The sequence below is a fragment of the Anguilla rostrata genome, chromosome 4 (genome assembly GCF_018555375.3).
Source record: "Anguilla rostrata isolate EN2019 chromosome 4, ASM1855537v3, whole genome shotgun sequence".
NCBI lineage: Eukaryota > Metazoa > Chordata > Actinopteri > Anguilliformes > Anguillidae > Anguilla > Anguilla rostrata.
In genome coordinates, this window is record NC_057936.1 from 66966194 (window position 1) to 66988825 (window position 22632).

At 48.6% G+C, this 22632-nt stretch overlaps 3 protein-coding genes across 3 annotated transcripts in view; 2 read left to right on the forward strand and 1 right to left on the reverse strand.

Moving 5' to 3' along the window:
* The window catches only part of sh3rf1 (SH3 domain containing ring finger 1), a 22280-nt gene extending 18442 nt beyond the window's left edge, over window positions 1–3838 (forward strand). The window contains exon 12 of the mRNA XM_064333939.1: window positions 1–3838. This exon is cut by the window's left edge and continues 210 nt beyond it. The gene's annotated coding sequence lies outside the window, so the exon portion shown is untranslated.
* A 1830-nt stretch (window positions 3839–5668) lies between these two features.
* cbr4 (carbonyl reductase 4) lies at window positions 5669–10515 on the forward strand. Its single transcript, XM_064333940.1, has 6 exons — window positions 5669–5836; window positions 7088–7244; window positions 7822–7942; window positions 8250–8386; window positions 9346–9480; window positions 9863–10515. Exons 2-6 carry the CDS (start codon window positions 7100–7102, stop codon window positions 10039–10041), a joined length of 717 nt encoding a protein of 238 aa, XP_064190010.1. The 5' UTR covers window positions 5669–5836; window positions 7088–7099; the 3' UTR covers window positions 10042–10515.
* Window positions 10516–11240: 725 nt separating this feature from the next.
* palld (palladin, cytoskeletal associated protein) overlaps window positions 11241–22632 on the reverse strand; it is a 50114-nt gene continuing 38722 nt past the window's right edge. Inside the window, 8 exon segments of the mRNA XM_064333938.1 lie at window positions 11241–13997; window positions 18056–18189; window positions 18760–18925; window positions 19549–19756; window positions 20021–20153; window positions 20472–20560; window positions 21365–21514; window positions 21778–21999. Coding sequence (XP_064190008.1) covers window positions 13834–13997; window positions 18056–18189; window positions 18760–18925; window positions 19549–19756; window positions 20021–20153; window positions 20472–20560; window positions 21365–21514; window positions 21778–21999 — 1266 coding nt within the window. The 3' untranslated portion in view covers window positions 11241–13833.

A 22632-nucleotide genomic window follows, 5' to 3' on the forward strand; every position in this document is an offset into this window, starting at 1 on the left:
TAACACACACCATCACACACACTGTAACACACTCTGTAACACACACCATCACACACACTGTAACACACTCTGTAACACACACCGTCACACACACACTGTAACACACACCGTCACACACACACTGTAACACACACCGTCACACACACACTGTAACACACACACCATCACACACACACTGTAACACACACACCGTCACACACACCCTGTAACACTCACCGTCACACACCCTGTAACACTCACCGTCACACACCCTGTAACACTCACCGTCACACACACACTGTAACACTCACCGTCACACACACCATCACACACACTGTAACACACTCTAACACACACCATCACACACACTGTAACACACTCTGTAACACTCACCGTCACACACACCGTCACACACACTGTAACACACACCGTCACACACACTGTAACACTCACTGTAACACACTGTAACACACACACTGTAAGACACACCGTCACACACTTGGACACACTCCCTAACACACACTGTAACACTCACTGTAACACACACCGTAACACACACACTGTAACACACACCGTCACACACACACTGTAACACTCACTGTAACACACACCGTAACACACTTAGACACACTCCCTAACACACACCCTGTAACACACACCGCAACACACACTCCGTAACACACTGTAACACACACCGTAACTCACTCCGTAACACATACTGTAACACACACATCATACAAAGAGTGTGTTACAATGTGTTAACACCATACACACACTGTAACACTATACACACACTAACACACTATACACGCACCGTCAAGCACACACATTGTTACACACTATACACACACCGTAACACACATACTGCAACACACTATATACACACACACACTACTAATGCTATGAATAGACAGCAGAATGGGGCGCAGTACAGTAGTTTTTCATTTAATTTCTTTTTTCAAATATTTTATTTGAGGTCTGTAACATTTGACGTGTTAATTGTGTGCCTTTTAATGTTTCCCACTTTACTGTATATAAGCAAAATGCCTTCGAAGAATCAATGAGTCACAGATCAAGCAAGACAAACTGTTTATAGCAATAGTGATTTTTATAAATCTAACTTATTTTCATGTTTTGCCTTAGGTTTAAAAAAGGGTCAATTTAGTTAATATAGTGAGAGCTGTAGGGCATTGCTGCTTAACTCTGATCCTTTAGGGCCACAGTGTCTGGAGGGCTACTCTACCCTGGTCCTGGGGGCCACAGTGTCTATAGGGCTAATCTACCCTGGTCCTGAGGGCCACAGTGTTTGTAGGGCTACTCTACTCTGGTCCTGGGGGCCACAGTGTCTATAGGGCTACTCTACCCTGGTCCTGGGGGCCACAGTGTCTGCAGGGCTACTCTGCCCTGGTCCTGGGGGCCACAGTGTCTGCAGGGCTACTCTGCCCTGGTCCTGGGGGCCACAGTGTCTGCAGGGCTACTCTGCCCTGGTCCTGGGGGCCACAGTGTCTGCAGGGCTACTCTACCCTGGTCCTGGGGGCCACAGTGTCTGCAGGGCTACTCTACCCTGGTCCTGGGGGCCACAGTGCCTGCAGGGCTACTCTACCCTGGTCCTGGGGGCCACAGTGCCTGCAGGGCTACTCTACCCTGGTCCTGGGGGCCACAGTACCTGCAGGAGAAACGGATCCTGCACAGCGCTTCAGTCTTCACCGACCCTGGATCAGTCAGAGAGGCTGTAGCTGATGCGGTTAGGGTTGGGATCAGTCAGAGAGGCTGTAGCTGGTGTGGTTAGGGTTGGGATCAGGTCCCATGGCCGGTGGAGCAAAGCACTGTGGGATGGCCTCGCTGTTAATTTATTAGGTGAACAGATAGTGGTTTTATTATTTTTTTAATCAATGAAAGTACACTCCATTAGATCAAAGTTACTAATACTCCTGTATGTATAATTACCTATGAAATTGGTTGCTAGGTGGCCAAACCTGCAGCTGCTCATTCAGTTCCACTCTCATGGAGCAACACCTCTGTGCTCAGAGCAGTTCTAGCCCTTAAAGTATATATATATTAATATATTCATATTTATGTTCTCATGATTTCTACAGAAGCAGTCGTTCTGACGGGACGGGAGTTTAATCGGGTGTTTGAGGGGGGGGATCCTGCTGAGCCTCCCCCTCCAGGGACGAGGGATGGGGCCAATCAGAGCGGCGCAGGGACGAGGGACGGGGCCAATCACAGAGGCGCAGGGATGAGGGGAAGGGCCAGTTAGAACGGTGCAGGGACGAGGGGCGGGGCCAATCACAGAGGCGCAGGGACGAGGGGAGGGGCCAATCAGAACGGTGCAGGGACGAGGGGCGGGGCCAATCAGCGGCGCAGGGACGAGGGGCGGGGCCAATCAGAGCGGCGCAGGGACGAGGGGCGGGGCCAATCAGAGCGGCGCAGGGACGAGGGGCGGGGCCAATCAGAGCGGCGCAGGGACGAGGGGTGGGGCCAATCAGAACGCTCATGTCCACATGCTTCTCTTACAGCTTTTACGCGTCTCGTTTGTTTCTCGTTTTAAACTCTGAAACACAGGCTGTTTATTTGTATTTTTATTCCTGTGTTAGTGTGGTGGTCGGTGGATTCTGCTGTACACAGACTCAGTGATTTGTGTCATGTGACTGTTAAGTAGACTTGAATATGATGACTGGTAGCTGGGTGACACTGGGTACCGTTTGTTTTTTAATTGTTTAAAGCACAATAAATCCGAGGGGGGGCGGGGGGCAGCTGCCCCCCCACCTGTGAACTGACCATTTGTAAATTTAACTGAGCTGTTGGGCTGCTGGTCTGGGGTTGACATTGACAGGTTTGCACCGTTAGACCTTGTGTTTGAGTTGAGATTATTATTATGTCATTAAGTGGTTCACTCGGCAGACAGTTGAGTTGCCGCTTACTGCTTAATTGAAAACACTGCCTGGATATTAAGTGCCAAACACTTGCTTTGAAAAGCCCATCATTAATGGTTTGGGGGGTTCAGCTGGTTTTGGGTTTTTGCGTTTTGCTGTGGATGTACCCCTCAGATGTAAAGATGTGTGTACTGGTGTGTGTTTCAGAAACATGGGGAACCACTCTATGGCTGATGTATGTGATGATGGTGTTTCCTGTTTTTGGGTGTGGGCTGGAAGGGGGGGGGGGGGTGTGGGGGGTGGGCTCCAGCATGTGGTTTTTGTCCCTTGTCTTCGGGAGTGTGGGTGGTAACCATGACGACCTTCCCCCAGGTTAATGGCACAGGGTGCATGCACTGTCTTTGGGTTGGTTACTGCTGTTGCTGTTTTCAACCTTTGACCACGCCCTGATGCAGCTCTGCACAATGCTGTCTGTCTGTCCGTGAGTCCCCCTGCCTCTTACCTGTAACCATGGTTACTTTACACGCTACATGTGAGGGTTGTCAATTTACCTTTTATTGCTGTCGATGCCAGGCTGTAAAGCACAGGATCACACGTGCACACACAACAGGCTGTAAAGCACAGGATCACACGTGCACACTCAATCGTGATGTTCGCTGCTGGCTCATTCTCTTATTTTGGAAAAAAAACCTGCGTTTGTTTTATTGTTCTGTAATGCCCTGCCTTGGTAGAACACAAGGGGGCGCTAGTGTTCTCTTAACATGTGCGCCTTTGCCAAGTCAACTTACTTGATTTTTTAAATTTCTTTATTATTCTTTTTACATAGATTTAATAGATGTTCTACAGTTAGCTCTGCTACGAAAATGCTGGCATCCTCTAGATGTTTGACACAATTTATGTGCAAAACATTGTAAAGCATTGGAAGAGATAGCACATTTTGTAACATTAATGATAATTATGATAATAAAAGCGAATGGTTTCCACATTTGTATCCAGTTTTTTTGCTTGTAATGTAATTTCATGTCTGTTTTTGGGAAAGCACAAGTGTAACAGAAATGAGTTCGAAAATAAGGAAACGCAGCCTGTGGGTGTCTGAACGAACAAGCAGGCTGTTCAATCTCTCCCTCCTTTTCCCCTCACCTCCCCCTCCCTTTCCCTCCCTCCCTCCCTCCCCATTTCCAGTTCCATTACTGCATTCATGTTCCCAAAGATAACCCAAAATCATGTTGAAACAGGATTAAATAATAAGGTAACAATTTAACGCAAAGGAACAGGATGTCAAATTGGAAAGAAATTGTGTAAAATACAAACTGAAATAAAATGTAGTGTTTCCTGGTTGAAAGCTTTTCTTGGCTAAAGAAATAGGAGAAAATATTGTTCTGTACTGGAAAAAAAAAGGTGCTCCTTCAGAACCTGTGGTTTGTAGGGTGGAATAATGCTGCTGGCGGGACAAACCCAGTCCGAACCCGGATTACCACAGACAGACGGCCCTGTATCCCCCAGTTTAAAAACACAGAGCTCATCCCAGATTATCCCTTACATATGTGTGCCTTTTCAGGGTGGTTTGGGATTACACATAATCCTGCAGTCTCCGTATTTCTACAGCGGCTAGGGGCTGACTGCCCTTAGCAGCCCATAAATTATATTTATTTATTTAAATTAATCAAGCGGATTTTCTTTCAAATAAAAGCCAATCTAAGGTGTTGGTAGTCAGAGTCTTTTTTCTAGGATCTGTATTTTTGTTTTGAGTAGGCCTAACATCAGATTGAATAATTTTGTTTTTCCTCTCATTTTCAATATGAATATTAATAATCGATACCGGAGTTCTGCTTCTTTGAAAGATTACAGGGCACTATGGGTTTTACACCGCTGTTCGAAACGCTTCCCGCGCAAGATTTCCTTGGAAATATCGCGCTCGTGCGCTCCTCCTTTGATCCACGCATTATGAACTCCCGGCAGCGGCGTCGGATCCTGTTGCCATGACGACTCTCTTAAACTTGCCCAAAAGGAACAAAGCCTCCGAGCGGTGTCAGCACGCGGAACCGAATACATTAAGTTGCCGAAGTCACATGGCAGGGTCTCGTGTCTCAGTAGGCTACAGACACAAATCAAAAATAAAATTGCATAAATTAATATTTGCTCATCATTGCACCATTGTTTGTATTGATAACATAAGCTGTTTATCACTGGTATAATAGTCTCAAAGAAGAAGAAAAAAATCACCAGTTCTGAAAACGTGACGACGGAAAACCAACGCTTACAGTATCTAATAATCAACGCGTGTCATCGAGGTGTGAGAATACTGCGACATATTAGCATATGGGGCGTAGAAACGAGACCCAGACAGACCCACGGGACAGGACAGCGGGCAGCGTGGCGTGTCTATCGGCCCGTGCACTGGCTACCATCTGCTTAAGGATTCAGCCGTGGGGGGCAGAATTATTTCAGCGCTGCGCAGCACCCGTAAAGAACAAAGAAAACAGCGTCATCAGTGCCATTTTTTTCTTAATTCGTTTAAAATGTCTTTAAATAATACATTTCCGCACAAGACAGAAGATATTTACCAGTAGTAAGGAAAGCGTGGATGGAGGCTGCACAGAATTGTAAGACAAAAATCAAGTGGAGTAAAAGAAGGCACAATCCGTTTAGTTACAGATTTGCACTTGAAAGGACCGACAAGTTAAACGATGACAGTAGCCTATCCGGGCACCAGATTAAGTTTCATCCACATGAGTAGTTAAATAATATATATTTTTTAATTAAAAAAAAAAAAACCGTTAGGACAATTGCGCAGTCTGTCGCATTTGAAAGAGCAGCCCTACGCACTCCTTCACTTTCTGAAAGTTGGCCTGTTGTGTTCAGTTATCTGAAGCGACACTCGTGCCCTGCTATCTGCGAATCTCGAGCGCCGCCCCGTGGTTTAATGCTGAACTACACAACATAAACAGTGATGGCGGTCGTGCACTTGGACTAGCTTACAGGTACTTTCTTTTGAGAACGTAGTGGGTACCATCTAAGAAATTTTACACTGCATAACGACCACTGAATAACCATGATATGTTTGTTTAATTGTGGCAGGAAATGCGGGTTCAATTCTTTGACTTGCTCATTTAAACCTGGTCCGCGGTTGTGAATAACGTTGACGATATAACTTTAGCAAGCTGGCTAACTATTGATACAAATAGCTAACCTAGCGAATCAAGATATGCTACTGTCGTCTTAGCGTGTGTAAACTATTGGGTTTTGTTTTTCGAGAGAAACTAGCGAAAAGTATTATGTTAACTAGCACAGCTAAAATTACATCTAAATTGCAGCTAGCTAACGTGAGCTAACAGAACAACAGGACAGACTGAAAGCAAACGCATAGCATTATCGCGATAACTACCCGAAGAACAAATACCCGGTATACTGGTGTCTTGCAGCCTACTTGTATATATTGCAAAAGTAAAACATGTAGTGAAAATATATCCTCTGAAGTTCTACAGTCCAGTCCAGTATTCATTTGCGGAAAAACAACATTAACTGGATTGGGTTTGTGGCGCGTGGTTGTGTTTGATGACCCCAAGATATCAGCCAATCCGTAAAGCCCAGCGGATCTGCGCAGAATATGGGCGTGCCCTCCGCCATGTTGCGCGGGTTACTTTTACTGTAGTGTAGTCTTTCCTGAGTTTCACCAAATAAGTAAGACCACTCCACTGCAGGGACATTCTGTGTGTGTGTGTGTGTGTGTGTGTGTGTGTGTGGAGTAAGACCACTCCACTGCAGGGACATTCTCTGTGTGTGTGTTTGTGTGTGTGTGTGTGTGTGGAGTAAGACCACCCCACTGCAGGGACATTCTGTGTGTGTGTGTGTGTGTGTGTGTGTGGAGTAAGACCACCCCACTGCAGGGACATTCTGTGTGTGTGTGTGTGTGTGTGTGTGTGTGTGTGGAGTAAGACCACCCCACTGCAGGGACATTCTGTGTGTGTGTGTGTGTGTGTGGAGTAAGACCACCCCACTGCAGGGACATTCTGTGTGTGTGTGTGTGTGTGGAGTAAGACCACCCCACTGCAGGGACATTCTGTGTGTGTGTGTGTGTGGAGTAAGACCACCCCACTGCAGGGACATTCTGTGTGTGTGTGTTTGTGGAGTAAGACCACCCCACTGCAGGGACATTCTGTGTGTGTGTGTGTGTGTGTGTGTGTGTGTGGAGTAAGACCACCCCACTGCAGGGACATTCTCTCTGTTTCCAGGTTGGGGCTGTGATGTCAGAGCTGGCCGTGGTGTTTGGGGGCTCGCGCGGGATTGGCCGAGCTGTGTCACAGCTGCTGGCTGCTCGAGGTCACAGGGTTGCCGTGGTTTCCAGACACCTGGAAGCTGCACAAGCTGCTGTGGCAACGCTGGCCGGAGGTACCACACCCACCACGCCGCACCATTAAGCCACGCCCACACAACACCGCACATCGCCGTTAAGCCCCGCCCACACAACACCTGCAGCCGCCGCTTCACTGAGCAGGCCTGGGGGGCTCCGCTGAGCAGGCCTGGGGGGCTCTCTGAGCAGGCCTGGGGGGCTCTCTGAGCAGGCCTGGGGGGCCACTGACAGGCCTGGGGGGCTCTCTGAGCAGGCCTGGGGGGCCCCGCTGAGCAGGCCTGGGGGGCTCTCTGAGCAGGCCTGGGGGGCGGCTCCCTTCCTCTCTGCCGTTTCAGGCCGTGAGCTGAAAGAGGCCTTCAGCTGGGAGAGGTTCTGCAGGGCTTTATCTGTGAACGTCTTTGGAATCCACTGGTCTGAAATGGAGTATTCGCCACCCCTGCCTCTGTGTCTCTCCATCTCCTGACCACAGTACAGGAGTACGGAGGAGGACTGAGGGGGTCAGGGGTCATGGGTTAGGGGGTCAGAGGGTTAGGAGTTTGGGGGTGGGGGTCAGAGGGGTTAGGAGTTTGGAGGTGGGGCTTTTTGGGGTTCACGCTGTGGGACTCTGGCCCCCAGGGGAGCACGTGGCTCTGGGCTGTGATGTCTCCAGGGAGCAGGAGGTGCAGGAAGCCTTCCAGAGCATACAGAAAACCTGCGGAAACCTCCGCTACCTGGTCAACGCTGCAGGTGTCAACAGGTGTGTGTGTGTGTGTGTGTGTGTGCATGTGCGTCCGTGTGCGTGTGCATCCGTGTGTGTGCATGCGTGTGTGTATGTGTGCGTGCATGCATGCATGCATGCGTGCGTGCGTGTGTGTGTGTGTGTGTGTACGTGCGAGACGAAAATTAAAATATAACAGGTTTTATAAAAATCATAATGATCACGTTGGAGAGGCAATAGGGTTTGATTGATCTGTGCATACATGCATATATATATATATATATATGTGTGTGTGTTTGGTGTGTGTGTATGTGTCCCCCTCCCTCCCCCCTCCCCCCCCTCTCAGGGATGGGCTCTTGTTGAGAGCAGCGCAGGGGGACATGGTGTCTGTGCTCCACACCAACCTGCTGGGGACCATGCTCACCTGCCGAGCAGCGCTTCGGAGCATGCTCCACAAACAGGGCGGGGCCATCGTCAACATAGGTCAGCACTCATCCTGTTACCGTGGATACACGCGCACAAACAGGGCGGGGCCATCGTCAACATAGGTCAGCACTCATCCTGTCACCGTGGATACACGCGCACAAACAGGGCGGGGCCATCGTCAGCATAGGTCAGCACTCATGCTGTGACTGAGGGTACATGTGCATAGACACGCGCATGTAAATGTACCCTCACACACATACACTCACTCAGTCTTTTGCACAAACACACGTACACAAGTGCATACACACACACACACACAGACACACACTCATATTTTTGGGTGGGAAGTGTCAGTGTTGTTTTACAGAGTTACAGCGGCTGAAAGGCGCTGCAGTACAACAAATGGCCAGGAGGTGGCAGTGGAGGTGTAGCGGTTCGTTTTTAGGGAATACGCCACGGTCAGCTGAGATCTCCGTGGTTTCCTGCGTTCCAGTTTCTCCAGACAGGAAACCAGAATGTTCCGTTCTGCTGTTGGTCGTGTCGTTATGACACTGCTGTTCCCTCTCCTGCCCTTATATGGGCATTAAGCTCCATCTCAGTGTCCTGTAGGCCAGAGGGAGGGAACCCATGTAGGGTCTGTGCTGTGGGCCTGTCTGTGCTATGTGTAGGGTCTGTGCTGAGGGTGTCTGTGCTGTGTGCGGGGTCTGTACTGAGGGTGTCTGTGCTGTGTGTAGGGTCTGTACTGAGGGTGTCTGTGCTGTGTGTAGGTTCTGTACTGAGGGTGTCTGTGGTGATTGCAGGGTCTGCTGAGGGTGTCTATACTGTGTGCTGGGTCTGTACTGAGGGTGTCTGTGTTGTGGGCCTGTCTGTGCTGTGGGTGTCTGGGCTGTGTGCAGGGTCTGTGCTGTGGGTGTGTCTGTGGTGAGGGTGTATTGGTGCTGAGGGTGTGTCTTTTCTGTAGGGTGTGTGTGTTCTGTAGGATGTGTCTGTGCTGAGGGTGTCTGTTCTGTGTGCAGGGTCGGTTGTAGGGCAGAAGGGGCATGCAGGGCAGTGTGTCTACAGCGCCTCTAAGGCAGGGCTGGAGGGCTTCACCCGCTCGCTCGCCAGAGAAGTGGCATCGCGCCGCATCCGCGTCAACCTGCTGGCTCCAGGTAGGGGACCCGACTTCTCCCCAAAATGTGTCTCCCCAAAGTCTGTGCATCTCTGTGATTCTCTGTGTTACTCTGTGTGTCCCTGTGCATCTCTGTGATTCTCTGTGCATCTGTTATTCTCTGTGCTACTCTGTGTCCCTGTGCATCTCTGTGATTCTTTGCATGTCTCTGTGCATCTCTGTGCTACTCTGTGTGTCCCTGTGCATCTCTCTGATTCTCAGCGTGTCTCTGTGCATCTCTGTGTGTCCCTGTGCATCTCTGTGCGTCTCTGTGCATCTCACTGATTCTCTGTGATTCTCTGTGCGTCTCTGTGCATCTCTCTGATTCTCTGTGTCTCTGTGATTCTCTGTGCATCTGCATTTTCTCTCCGTCCCTCCCACAGGTTATATCCGCACAGACATGACGGCGGGGCTGAAGGAGGCGGAGCTTGTTCGGGGCGTCCCGCTGGGCAGATTCGGCGAGCCGGAGGAGGTGGCACAGGCGGCGCTCTTCCTCCTGGAGACGCCCTACGTGACAGGGCAGGTGCTGCTGGTGGACGGAGGGCTGCAATTGGCCATGTAGAGCTCCCCCCTCCCGTGGGAGTGCCGGCTGATTGGGGGGATTACAGTGGAGACTGAGGGATTATGGGAGTGGCAACACCGGCCCAGAGGAACATGCTGTGACTGGGCCTTTATAACGAATAAATACCCGCTCTTCTGGAGGTGAAGCTGCTGTGGAATGCTTGGCTCTGGTGTTGTGATAAAGGGTCCTTAGTGTTCAGGTTAGGGTGTTCAGTCAGCTTTAATAAACAGTTTGAGGTCTTGTGCTCCTGCTGTGTTCTAGAGGAGGTTCAGTGAAAGAAAAAGCGTTCATGCTCTCTGCACAACATTACTACTGAGTTCAGCACTTTGCCCTACCCTCGCTGTGACATCATAATCACTGCTGTGTTTTTACTGTGACAACACAATCACTATGTCATGCCCTCACTATGACATCACAGTCAGTCTAATGTCTGTACCTTCATTATGACATTAAAATGTGTAACTGTCTAAGACTGTTCTGTGTCTCCGTGTTTATGTTCTTTCTCATATTTGATACAGGCTGTGATTTAGGCGTTTCCGGGTTCCTCCAGATGGAGTTTGAGGGCGGGGCTGAACAGCTGGTAGAGAATGTGTGGTGTCTGAGGCCTATGGGCTGTACTGCGATAATCCTGTTTTGTGGAATCCAGCACCATTACATTCTAAAAGGTGTAATGCGGAAATGGCTGAACACAGCAAAAAATATCTTAAATTTTGATGAAAAAATCTGAAATATTTTTGAAGCGCTGGTCACCAGGGATATTAACAATGGTGAAATGGAAAAGGAAAAAATTAATATACATTTTTCACAGGATAATGATGTGTAAAATGGCTGAAAATAGGGCTTAATGAGTTCATGAAATTTTTTTTTTAAAGTTTAAGCAGCTGTTCTGGCAGAGAAGTGCCTACTAGGATAGAAAAACAGGTGTAACAAAAATCTAAAAGCATATTTTTTTTAAATCAACAATTATATTTTTCATTTGTGTATTACCTCATTTAGCACCACTTTTAGGGCCGTCCGTTACTATTAAACTGATAATGGGGGATTTCCCTCCCTTATACACTGGCTCTGCCCCCCCCCCTTTTTATTTGACGGGGGCAGTGCGTCGCGTAGGGGCAGGTTTAATGGGTACGTGAGTGTTTCAGGGCATTAGGTGTCAGTGGCGGGAGATGAACATCAGTACCCCATTCAGCAGCCGTCAGTCATCCAGAGACTCCTTTTATTACGGTAATTAAAACCTTAAAATCATTAGCAGTCCATACACAGGCACAGTCAGTGGCGTATGAAGGCGTGATAATAAAATGTGAAAATAAGTGACCGTATTTGGCTGGACCATGTTGCTCGGTAACAGACAGAAGGGAGACGGTGGTTAACAGATTAGCAGAAGCTGTGTTAAACTGGTATGTAAAAAAATACATGAACTTAATGACATACATGATTTGTGAACAAAGATATAACTGTTGGTTAAGTACTAAGTGACTGATGAGCGTTGTACTCCTTTAGGTCATGCTAATGTTGGGGTCTCCATAGTACCAAAGAATACAGCAAGTGCACAGATAATCATCATCATAATAATAATAATAATAATAAACATGCCAGTTTGATCTGTCATGGCATTATATAACTGATACTGGTAGGCATCATATTTGAAATAGACCAGCTTAAAATGTTTGAAAAAAGAGATGAAGGGAAAGGCTTAACTAAGATAGTTTCTGGAAAGTTATCAACAAAGGCAGGAGAATAAAATATAAATTACATATATGCTGTGCTAAACTGTGTTTCTCTCATACAAAAATAAAGGGCCCCCATTCCACAGAGTGGGGTACACTCACACAAGAACCCGCCCATTCCACAGAGTGGGGTATACCCACACAAGAACCCTTGAAACGATATCTCGTATCTGACCTCAGTCTAAGGAATAAAACATCAGAACAACGTTATGGTTGGCGTAATCTTCATCATCGTCCTCCTCTGTGGCAGTCCCTCCGCAGCATGCTCATTTCTCCTGAACACAGCGCCAGGGTTTCAGCTGAGCCTGTGGGCGTGGTTTACCCTGGCATGCCAATGAGCGGCTCCCTCTGCAGACACACCCCACAGACCCACAGCCCCACAGACCAGGCCATGGCTGCAGATACACACCCCACAGACCCACAGCCCCACAGACCAGGCCATGGCTGCAGACACACAGCCCCACAGACCAGGCCATGGCTGCAGACACACACCCCACAGACCAGGCCATGGCTGCAGACACACACCCCACAGACACACAGCCCCACAGACCAGGTCATGGCTGCAGACACACACCCCACAGACCAGGCCATGGCTGCAGACACACAGACCCACAGATCCACAGACACACAGCCCCACAGACCAGGCCATGGCTGCAGACCCACAGACCCACAGACACACAGCCCCACAGACCAGGCCATGGCTGCAGGGGCTAACTGCCTGCTGGCATTTCTGATGGTTTTAAATGTGACGGCTGTTCACAGCCCCATGTTAACCTGTGGGTGAGAGCGTGTTTATTCTGGGCCAGCGCTGATGTTTCTTACAGCCTGACTGCTGTGGATGGGTCTGAAAGAGCCAGTCAGGACGGCCTGCGCATGGACGGGCTGCTAACTGCCGATAGTTTGGTAAGAGGGCGTTTTGGTGAAAGGCCCGGTGCTGGCTTCGGATAGCGTCACGCTAACCAGCGGTATTTAAGGCTGCTGACCTCACTGCTTCCTCACCCTCACCCTCCTGTCCACGTGCCTGTCAATCTCTCCTTACCGCGGCGACGCCGCCCCACTGCCAAACCGCGCACCATTCCAGCAACGTTCCGTTTCCGTTTTCACCTGCTTCTGCTTCTCCTGAGCGACCACGAGACAAACACGAATGAGAAGGGCCGGCCTCGTGCTGCTGTGTCCGTCCCCCCCGCCCCCCCCAGGCCCCCAGCACGCAGAGCACAACTGGGGGATACATTATGGCAGATTTATCTGACCCCCCCCCGCCCCTAGTGGTACCTCCCTATAGGGAAGTAAGCAAAGATCCTCAGAGCTTAGATAAGATACATCACTTCTGCAGCTGTGACTGCGGAGTATTAAAATGGCACCTCGGTAACATGCAAAACTAGACGCTACTTACACTTTTTATTATTTTTAAAAATAAAAGAAATCCCTCAGCCATAAAACTTACACAGTGTTCAGAAAGGTCAAAGGCACTTGTGCTACAACCACATTGTAAAAGGGACAGTGTCGTCATGACTACACTGCAACCACATCACTCCTGGTTTTTACCAAAAACACTAAAAGACACAGCTGGAGTGTTCTGTGCTCCCCCACAACACACACACGCAAGACAGGAGCCACGGTCTTCATCATCATCATCACCTTCCTCCTGAGTTCCTGCAGCCCGTGCATGGTGCAGTGAAGCTGATGCAGGCACAGAAGCATATAAAAACACCCCTTTTCCCTCTTTCTTTATTTTAAGCAGCATGCATAGAAACCTGGGATTCAGAGGCATGTTGAGAGAGTGACGTCAGGACGCGTGTCCAGTACACACACGCTGTGCAGGGCTGAGCTGTGCTGTGCTGTGCTGGGCAGTACAAGACGGCAGGCAGGTCATGTGACGAGGGCTTCTGGTCGTCCATCTTGGAGAGCAGAGTCTGTGTGCCAGCACTGCTTATTCCACACCTTTCCTGACAGATAAAGCAAGAGAACTGAACCCCCGTGAGAGAAGAAGAGAGCGGGACAGGAGGGGAGGGAAGCGGGGGGTTGGGCTGGGCAGGGCGGGGGTGAGGGGGCCCCCTGCTGGTCTCTACAGGTCATCACTCTCCACCAATCCCCCGGGCTGCTGGGCGGGGCTGTAGTCGGGGAAGAAGGCGGCTTTGACGTCCAGGCCCCGCTCGGTGAGGGCCGCGTAGCGGCTGGCCGACGGCCGCACCTTCCTGGGCTTTGGGGTGTGGGACTGCTGCCACTGGGCTGGGGAGGGGGAGGGGACACCAGCTGTCAATCATCTCTGCCCCCCCCCCCACCACCCACCCACAGAACCAGGCTGGGATCCATTCCATTTTAGTTCAGTCAAATCAGGAAGTCAATTCAAGTCCACTGAATTAATTCAACCAGCCACAATTCATGAGCAATTTTAATTTAATGAACTTTCATGAATTTTAATTAACTTCCTGAATTGACTTAGAAAATAATGCATAAATAAGAACGCATTCGTCAGATGGTCTGGGATACAAATGCATTCTGGTCACTTGTAAGACAGTTTAGTCTCTGTGACACAACTGCTATAAATAATGTAAAAAAAGAAAATACATTTTAAATTACATATTGAGCAAATGTAGATATAGATCATCCTATAAAATGAAAAAAATTACATATCTAGGATTTCTTTTTCACTTTTGAAAAGCAATGATGATAGTAATTTCAGAAACAGTTTTCTGTTAAATACGTTCTTCAACATTCATATCTTCTAACACCTCCTCTTTGATCAATTTTCTTATCAAATTTCTCATCCCTTTGAATGAAAAAATACATTTAGGACCACTAATTTTTCCAGTTTGTTTTGGAGGTTATTTTAAAATACATTGAGTGTAGTCATATTTAGCAGTATTTCCAGCAAAATATATATACTTTTTTAAATGGTAAATGACTTCATAGAAATTTTTCTGATTTGTTTAATCATTTTCATCAAATGTAGATAATCTCTACTCTGTTTACATGGGAAAACACATTCAGTATAACTCAATTTCTGCACCCTTATGGAAATTTGCACATAGCAGCTTTGCACATTGCAGTTTTCTCAGTAACAATTCTTTGTTAAATATTTCATTTAATTACTTCACATTCATCAAATGTACTAAAATGTTTTATGTGAGGTATTTCTACATATTCCATGCAGGTAAAGGCTTTTCATCCTCCAAAATATAAAATATCATATTTAGGAGAAGTACATTTTTTCCATTTTTGGAGGTAAGACTATAGTGTTCTCTACTCTGATTTCTTTCCTGCGTTGTCAAATTCATTGTTCATCATACATGTCTTCAAATACATTTTCTCTGGTTTATTTTGTCATATTCATTAAATGTAGATGTTCTTTTATCTATCTGAATGGAAATAGCACATATTTCGCATCTTTGTTTTTCAGTAAAATATGTTGCATCATAAATGTGTTTAAAGTCCTTTTCTTTGTTGCATTTCTTCATGTTCCTTAAATGTACAGCAAATGCTATTTCATGGATGAAAACAATCACCTATTCAGAAGCACTCAACTTTCTCACTTTTTGGAGATAAAACTATTCTTGTTCATTTTAGTACATTTTAATACATTTTAGTGTATTTTGTAGTGCAAAATAATTTTTTACATATTTATGTAAAACAGATTTAAGATGCCATTTTTTAAAACATTTTTAAGGAAAGACAACAGGCTTATATATTTTAAGTTTTTCCAGTGAAATACATTTTTCTTTTGCCATTGATGCGTCAAAAACCTTTCTCTGAATTATTTTGTTTATTAATCATATGTAGATAATCTTTCAACATCATCTAAATGGAAAAATATTTTTTTGATAATTTTTAGACATTTTTGGAGGTAAGATTATAGTCCTGTGTATTTTGCAGTTTTTTTCAGAAAAATACACTTTGCGCCATAAATGTGTTCAAAATATTTTCATGGCTGTATTTACTAAAATGTATCAATTATGTATGATCTCTCATTAAACAAAATGGGAAAATCTCACAATTTGGATAAATCAATTTTTCTCACTTTTTTGAGGTAAGACTATAGTCTTACGTGTTTTTGTTTTTCCAGTGAAATACATCAAAGAAAATCCTTATGACAAACATTTTGGATAAATGTATTTCTTCATATTCATCACATATATGATTTTTTTCCACACTTTTTGGAGATAAGACGACAGTATTTTTGAAATATATTTAGCATCATCACTGTCTTCAGACACATTTTATGATTTATTTATATTCACAGACAGAGAAAACACATCCACATGATAACTGATTTTATCACCTTTAGGAGGTAAGGCTATATGATTATGTATATTGTTATTTTGTAGTTTTTCCAGATAAATACATTTCCATCATAAATGTATACATTTTTTTGTGTGGATATTTCCACATATCCATCAATTCTAAATTATTTTGAATACCTCTGCAATGCAAAATCACATACTTAGAAGTGAATTTTCCAGTTTTTTTTATAATTTATGTTATATTCATCAATTGTTGATAAGTATGTATCTAAATGGAAAAATTATCATTCATTACTTTTTTTGCATACATTTTAAATTCTCTTTTGCTTTTTAGAGAGAAGGCTCTTGTCTTACATATTTTGCAGTTTGTCCAGTGCAATATATTTTAGTATCATAAATTTGTTCAGAAATATTTTTACTGATGGTTGTCTATGGAATAATCACGTATTTAGGATAACAACATTTTTCTCAGTATTTAGAGGTATGACTATAGTCTTCTGTATTTCAGCTTTTCCAGTGACATGTGTTCAGAGCGCTGGGTTTCAGAGCGTTGAGTTACAGAGCGCTGGGTTACTGAGCGCTGGGTTTCAGAGGTTGAGTTACAGAGTGCTGGTTTCAGAGCGCTGGGTTCAGAGCGCTGGGTTTCAGAGGCTGGGTTCAGAGCGCTGGTTACAGAGCGCTGGGTTTCAGAGCGCTGGTTACAGAGCGCTGGGTTACAGAGCTGCTGGTTACAGAGCGCTGGGTTACAGACGCGCTGGGTTACAGAGGCTGGTTCGAGCTGAGTTACAGAGCGCTGGTTTCAGAGCGCTGGGTTCAGAGCGCTGGGTTACAGACGTCTGGTTTCAGAGCGCTGGGTTACAGAGCGCTGGGTTTCAGAGCGCTGGGTTACAGAGTGCTGATTACAGACGCTGGGTTTCAGAGCGCTGGTTACAGAGTGCTGGTTACAGAGCGCTGAGTTACAGAGCGCTGGGTTTCAGAGCGCTGGGTTACAGAGCGCTGGGTTTCAGAGGCTGGTTACAGAGCGCTGGGTTTCAGAGCGCTGGGTTACAGAGTGCTGAGTTACAGAGCGCTGGGTTTCAGAGCTGAGTTTCAGAGCGCTGGGTTACTGAGCGCTGGGTTTCAGAGCGCTGGGTTACAGAGCGCTGGGTTTCAGAGCGCTGGGTTACAGAGCGCTGGGTTACAGAGCGCTGGGTTACAGAGCGCTGGGTTACAGAGCGCTGGGTTACAGAGCGCTGGGTTACAGAGTGCTGGGTTACAGAGCGCTGGGTTACAGAGTGCTGAGTTACAGAGTGCTGAGTTACAGAGCGCTGGGTTCAGAGCGCTGGGTTACAGAGCGCTGGGTTACAGAGCGCTGGGTTACAGAGCGCTGGGTTCAGAGCGCTGGGTTACAGAGTGCTGAGTTACAGAGCGCTGGGTTTCAGAGCGTGGTTACAGATGCTGGGTTACAGAGCGTTGAGTTACAGAGCGCTGGGTTTCAGAGCGCTGGGTTTCAGAGCGCTGGGTTACAGAGTGCTGAGTTACAGAGCGCTGGGTTTCAGAGCGCTGGGTTACAGAGTGCTGGGTTACAGAGCGCTGGGTTTCAGAGTGCTGAGTTACAGAGTGCTGAGTTACAGAGCGCTGGGTTTCAGAGCGCTGGGTTACAGAGCGCTGGGTTTCAGAGCGCTGGGTTACAGAGCGCTGGGTTTCAGAGCGCTGGGTTACAGAGTGCTGAGTTACAGAGCGCTGGGTTTCAGAGCGCTGGGTTACAGAGTGCTGGGTTACAGAGCGTTGAGTTACAGAGCGCTGGGTTTCAGAGCGCTGGGTTTCAGAGCGCTGGGTTACAGAGTGCTGAGTTACAGAGCGCTGGGTTTCAGAGCGCTGGGTTACAGAGTGCTGAGTTACAGAGCGCTGGGTTTCAGAGCATTGAGTTACAGAGCGCTGGGTTACAGAGCGCTGAGTTACAGAGCGCTGGGTTACAGAGTGCTGGGTTACAGAGCGCTGGGTTACAGAGCGCTGGGTTAGAGAGTGCTGGGTTTGAGGGAAGCAGCGCATGATTGGCGGACTCACCGTGCACGTCCAGCCGGGCGGTGCTGGACACGATGCCCGCCTCGTTCTTGGCGGAGACGGTGTACCAGCCAGCGTCCTCTTTAGTGGCGGGCTGAATGATCATGCAGATATAGCCGTGGTTATCCTGATGCATGCTGGGATGGAGAGGGAGATGTTGGGAGATCAGTTTTTCCTGATAAGTACTCACAGATAGATACAGCATGGGGAAATGCACAAGCCTCCTCCAGCAGATTTCACACTCATAAATGAGCTCGAATCACAGATAATTCAGTTCAGTATGCTCCAGTATTATTGATATATACGAGTGAAAATGTTTGTATAACAGCACAGGTAAGTAACTATATCACATGCTCAATAATGAAATAATTTCATATTGACACAATTGCTCAGAGTTTGTAAAATAAGTAATCACATTATTTCCTGAAACGGTGTCTGAATTATTGGTGCCCCTGTTTTCAGTACCTTGTACAGCCTGCCTCCAGTGTGATCACTAATCTCACAAAACAGATGCAGCAGACCACTCACTCCGCTGGGCTATATGTGTGAAGGAGGGATGACACCTACCTTTTAGAGAAATTATATAATTACCGTCTGGCCTGTGATTGGTCAGTGTGTAGCATTTCTATCTTTCTTAGAGCTATGACTGGTCTGTGCGTGGCTGGGTGGTATTTCTCTGTTCTGTGATTGGTCGGCGTGCGTCTCACCTGATTCTGTCCGTGTTGTGAGTGAGGGATTCGTTCTCCTTCTTCCAGAAGATTTGGGGGTAGGGCACCCCGGACACTCGGCACTCCAGGCGAATGGGGTACCCCTCGGCCACGCCCGTGTTCTGGAGCTTCTCAATGAAAGACGGGGCCTTGTGCATCTCTTTGGCTGTGGAGGGAGGGGCATAGAGCAGTTAGGGGGAGTGGCCTTGTGCATCTCTTTGGCTGTGGAGGGAGGGGCATAGAGCAGTTAGGGGGAGGGGCCTTGTGCAGCTCTTTGGCTGTGGAGGGAGGGGCATAGAGCAGTTAGGGGGAGTGGCCTTGTGCATCTCTTTGGCTGTGGAGGGAGGGGCATAGAGCAGTTAGGGGGAGGGGCCTTGTGCAGCTCTTTGGCTGTGGAGGGGGTGGCATAGAGCAGTATGGCGGGAGGGGCCTTGTGCATCTCTTTGGCTGTGGAGGGAGGGGCATAGAGCAGTTAGGGGGAGTGGCCTTGTGCATCTCTTTGGCTGTGGAGGGAGGGGCATAGAGCAGTTAGGGGGAGTGGCCTTGTGCAGCTCTTTGGCTGTGGAGGGAGGGGCATAGAGCAGCGTGTGTGCGTGTGTGCGTGTGTGCGTGCGTGCGTGTGTGCGCGTGTGCGTGTGTGCGTGCGTGTGTGAGTGCGTGCGCGCGTGTGTGTGCGTGTGTGTGTGCGTGCGTGCGTGTGTGTGTGAGTGCGTACGTGCGTGCGTGTGCGTGTGCGTGTGTGTGCGTGCGTGTGTGTGCGTGCGTACGTGCGTGCGTGTGCATGTGTACCTGCTACGATGAGCTCCAGGCTGAAGGAGTTGTGTCCGGCGCGGTTGCTGGCGATGCAGGTGTACACGCCGGCGTCTCTGGAGGTGACGGGCTCGATGACCAGCGAGTGCACCCCGTTCTCCCGCACCAGCATCTTGTGGGCGCTGTCAGGCCGGATGGTCTGCCCGTTCAGCTGCCAGATCAGGTCTGGCGTGGGCAGCCCACTCACCTGCAGACCGGAGCCACACAGACCACACCTCACACCAGACTTCAGTACCTCACTGTACCCCACACCTGACCCCTCAGTACCTCACTGTACCCCACAACTGTCTCTTTAGTACCACACTGTACCCCACACCAGACTCTTGAGTACTTCACTGTACCCCACATCAAAGTCATCAGTATCTGTTTGGTCTTGTTTGGCCCAGTGTGGCCCAGCTGGGCCCTGGGGGAGGGGCCTCCTGTGTGACTGGCGCAGGGGGCGTGGTCTCACCTTGCAGTCCATGCGGCACAGCCGGCCCTCCTGCACGATTAAGTCACCCGGCGCCTGCAGGAAGTGAGGGCGGAAGTGGCGCTCCTGAATATTACCGTCCTCCTCAGCGCTGTCTCTGGAGCGGGAGCGCGGCCTGAGGGGGGCGGGGGGGGAGCGGTTTAGGGGGGAGAGGGAGGGGGGTGAGGGGGGGAGAGGATCTGGTTGTCTTATCTGACTAATCAGAAAATCAAGAGCTACTATGACTCATCGGTGAGCAAGACCTGTCACTCAACAGGCAGATCCAACAGGTGACATCATGACTCCACCCTCCTCCCTCATACACACATAAACACTCACCCACACACACTCACACACTCACACACACACACACACAGGCACGCACGCACGCACACACACACACTCTCACACACACACGCACACAGGCTGAGGAGTTTGGGAAGGGTTTCAGAACCTGCGGATGTGTCCAGGCGTGGATCTCTGGCTTCTCCCTCTCTGATTTACTGCCTGAACCATCATCCTCCCTGTGCAACTAGTCCTTCCCTGAGAGAGAGAGGGAGGGAGAGAAAGAGAGAGAGAGGGAGGGAGAGAGAGAGCAAGACAAACAGACAGACAGAAGGACAGACAGAGGTAAAGCTTATTAAAAAACTATCTGCAAGAAACAACCCAGAAATTTAAAATGGGAGAAAAATATGTAAATGTGTTTCCAGCACAGATGAACCACAACATAAATTAACTGGAAAACTTCAGGACAAAGAAATACACTATGCAGATGCCCTGGCTCTACTGCCATCAATTGAATACAGTGCAAGCTCTCAAATACGGCCAGAACTGGGCTCTTCCAACACTGCACTAATTATACAGTGGGACTGAAGGTCAACAGGCAAATCCCACTGAAAAAGAGAACGCACTGCATGGAACACACTCCCCCCCTTCCTCAGAAGCTGTGATTAATGTCTTTGCTGGGAGGTGTGGGGTGTGGTGAGGTCACCACCAGGGTGTGGGAACTCTGGACGCTGAACACAGTTTTACTTACTTCCTGCTCCTGACCACTCACTTCCTTTTTTACCACTGACCTCAGGTCAGCTTCTAGTGTCCATCTATCCATTACCTGACCTGCTTATTTCTGGTCAGGGAGGCTGGAGCCTATCCCAGCATGCACTTGGCATGAGGCAGCAATACACCCTGGACAATTCACTCGCAGACTCATAGTGGAAATTTAGAGCCTCCAATCAGCCTACCTGCATGTGTGTGGACTGTGGGAGTACCTGTATAGCGAATAATGCACACCCATACTGACAGCCCAGGCCCTCAGTGGTGACTGTTGCAATGGGGACGTCCGGTTACCTCGGGGTTGCTGGCCATGACGGTGTAGTTTCCGTCGTCGTCGATGGAGGCGGCGGCCGTGTGCAGGGAGCAGGTCCCGTCCGGCTGGCGGCTGATACGGTAATGTTCGCTGCGCTTGGAGATTTGCTTCCCGTCTTTGAACCAGTAAATCTGCGCGGAGAGATAGGGTCAGAGGTCAGAGGTCACACACTGCCACACTATCGCGGGAGCACACGGAGACATGGGGTCAGAGGTCAGAGGTCACACACTGCCACACTATCGCGGGAGCACGTGGAGACATGGGGTCAGAGGTCACACACTGCCACACTATCGCGGGTGCACGCGGAGACATGGGGTCAGAGGTCAGAGGTCACACACTGCCACACTATCGCGGGTGCAGTGCCGGTGGGGTCATGTGAATGCCAGGGTCGCACCTTTGGCTTGGGGTCCCCCACGACCTTGCAGGAGAAGGTGACAGGCATGCCCTCGAACACCTTGAAGTGCTTCAGCTTCTGAGAGAAGAGCGGCGCCACCTGCTGTCCAGGAGCATCCTCGTCATGCTGGACGTCATCATCAGACTCTTCAACGGGCGAGCGCTCCAGACGGAACTCTATCTCGCTGATCAGACGCTGCTCAAAGCTGGACACCTTGTACTCCTGCAGTATGAACACACACGCGCACACACACACACACACACACGCACACACACACACACACACACACACACGCACACGCACGCACGCACGCACGCACACACACAGAAATCAGCACAGAAGAAATAAAGTTGCAGTGTGTTCATCCACTGTGTGTGTGAGTTTTCCTGTGTGCAAGCAGGGAGCAAACGCAGCGAGAGAGGACTGAGTACATTACAGGCTGCAGGACAGACGGACGGCTTCTCACACACATGCATTCATGCACACACACTCACACTGTACACACAGTGTACACACACACACACACACACATGTACACACACACACACACAAACACACACATGTACACACATGCACACACACTCATACTGTACACACAGTGTACACACACACACACGTACACACACACTGTGTACACACAGTGTACATACACACGCACACACACATAAACACACACATGCACACACACTCACACTGTACACTCAGTGTACACACACACACACACACACACACACACATGTACACACACACACGCACACACACACAAACACACACATGCACACACACTCACACTGTACACACAGTGTACACACACACAAACACACACAGTGTACACACACACACACACACAAACAC

Bases quoted from the DNA above. Each gene is read 5' to 3' on its own strand.
- cbr4 (XM_064333940.1), top strand. From the start codon at position 7,100: ATGTCAGAGCTGGCCGTGGTGTTTGGGGGCTCGCGCGGGATTGGCCGA. The intron at 7,245-7,821 runs GTACCACACCCA...TCTGGCCCCCAG, and splicing joins TGTGGCAACGCTGGCCGGAG to GGGAGCACGTGGCTCTGGGC. The intron at 8,387-9,345 runs GTCAGCACTCAT...TTCTGTGTGCAG, and splicing joins CGGGGCCATCGTCAACATAG to GGTCGGTTGTAGGGCAGAAG.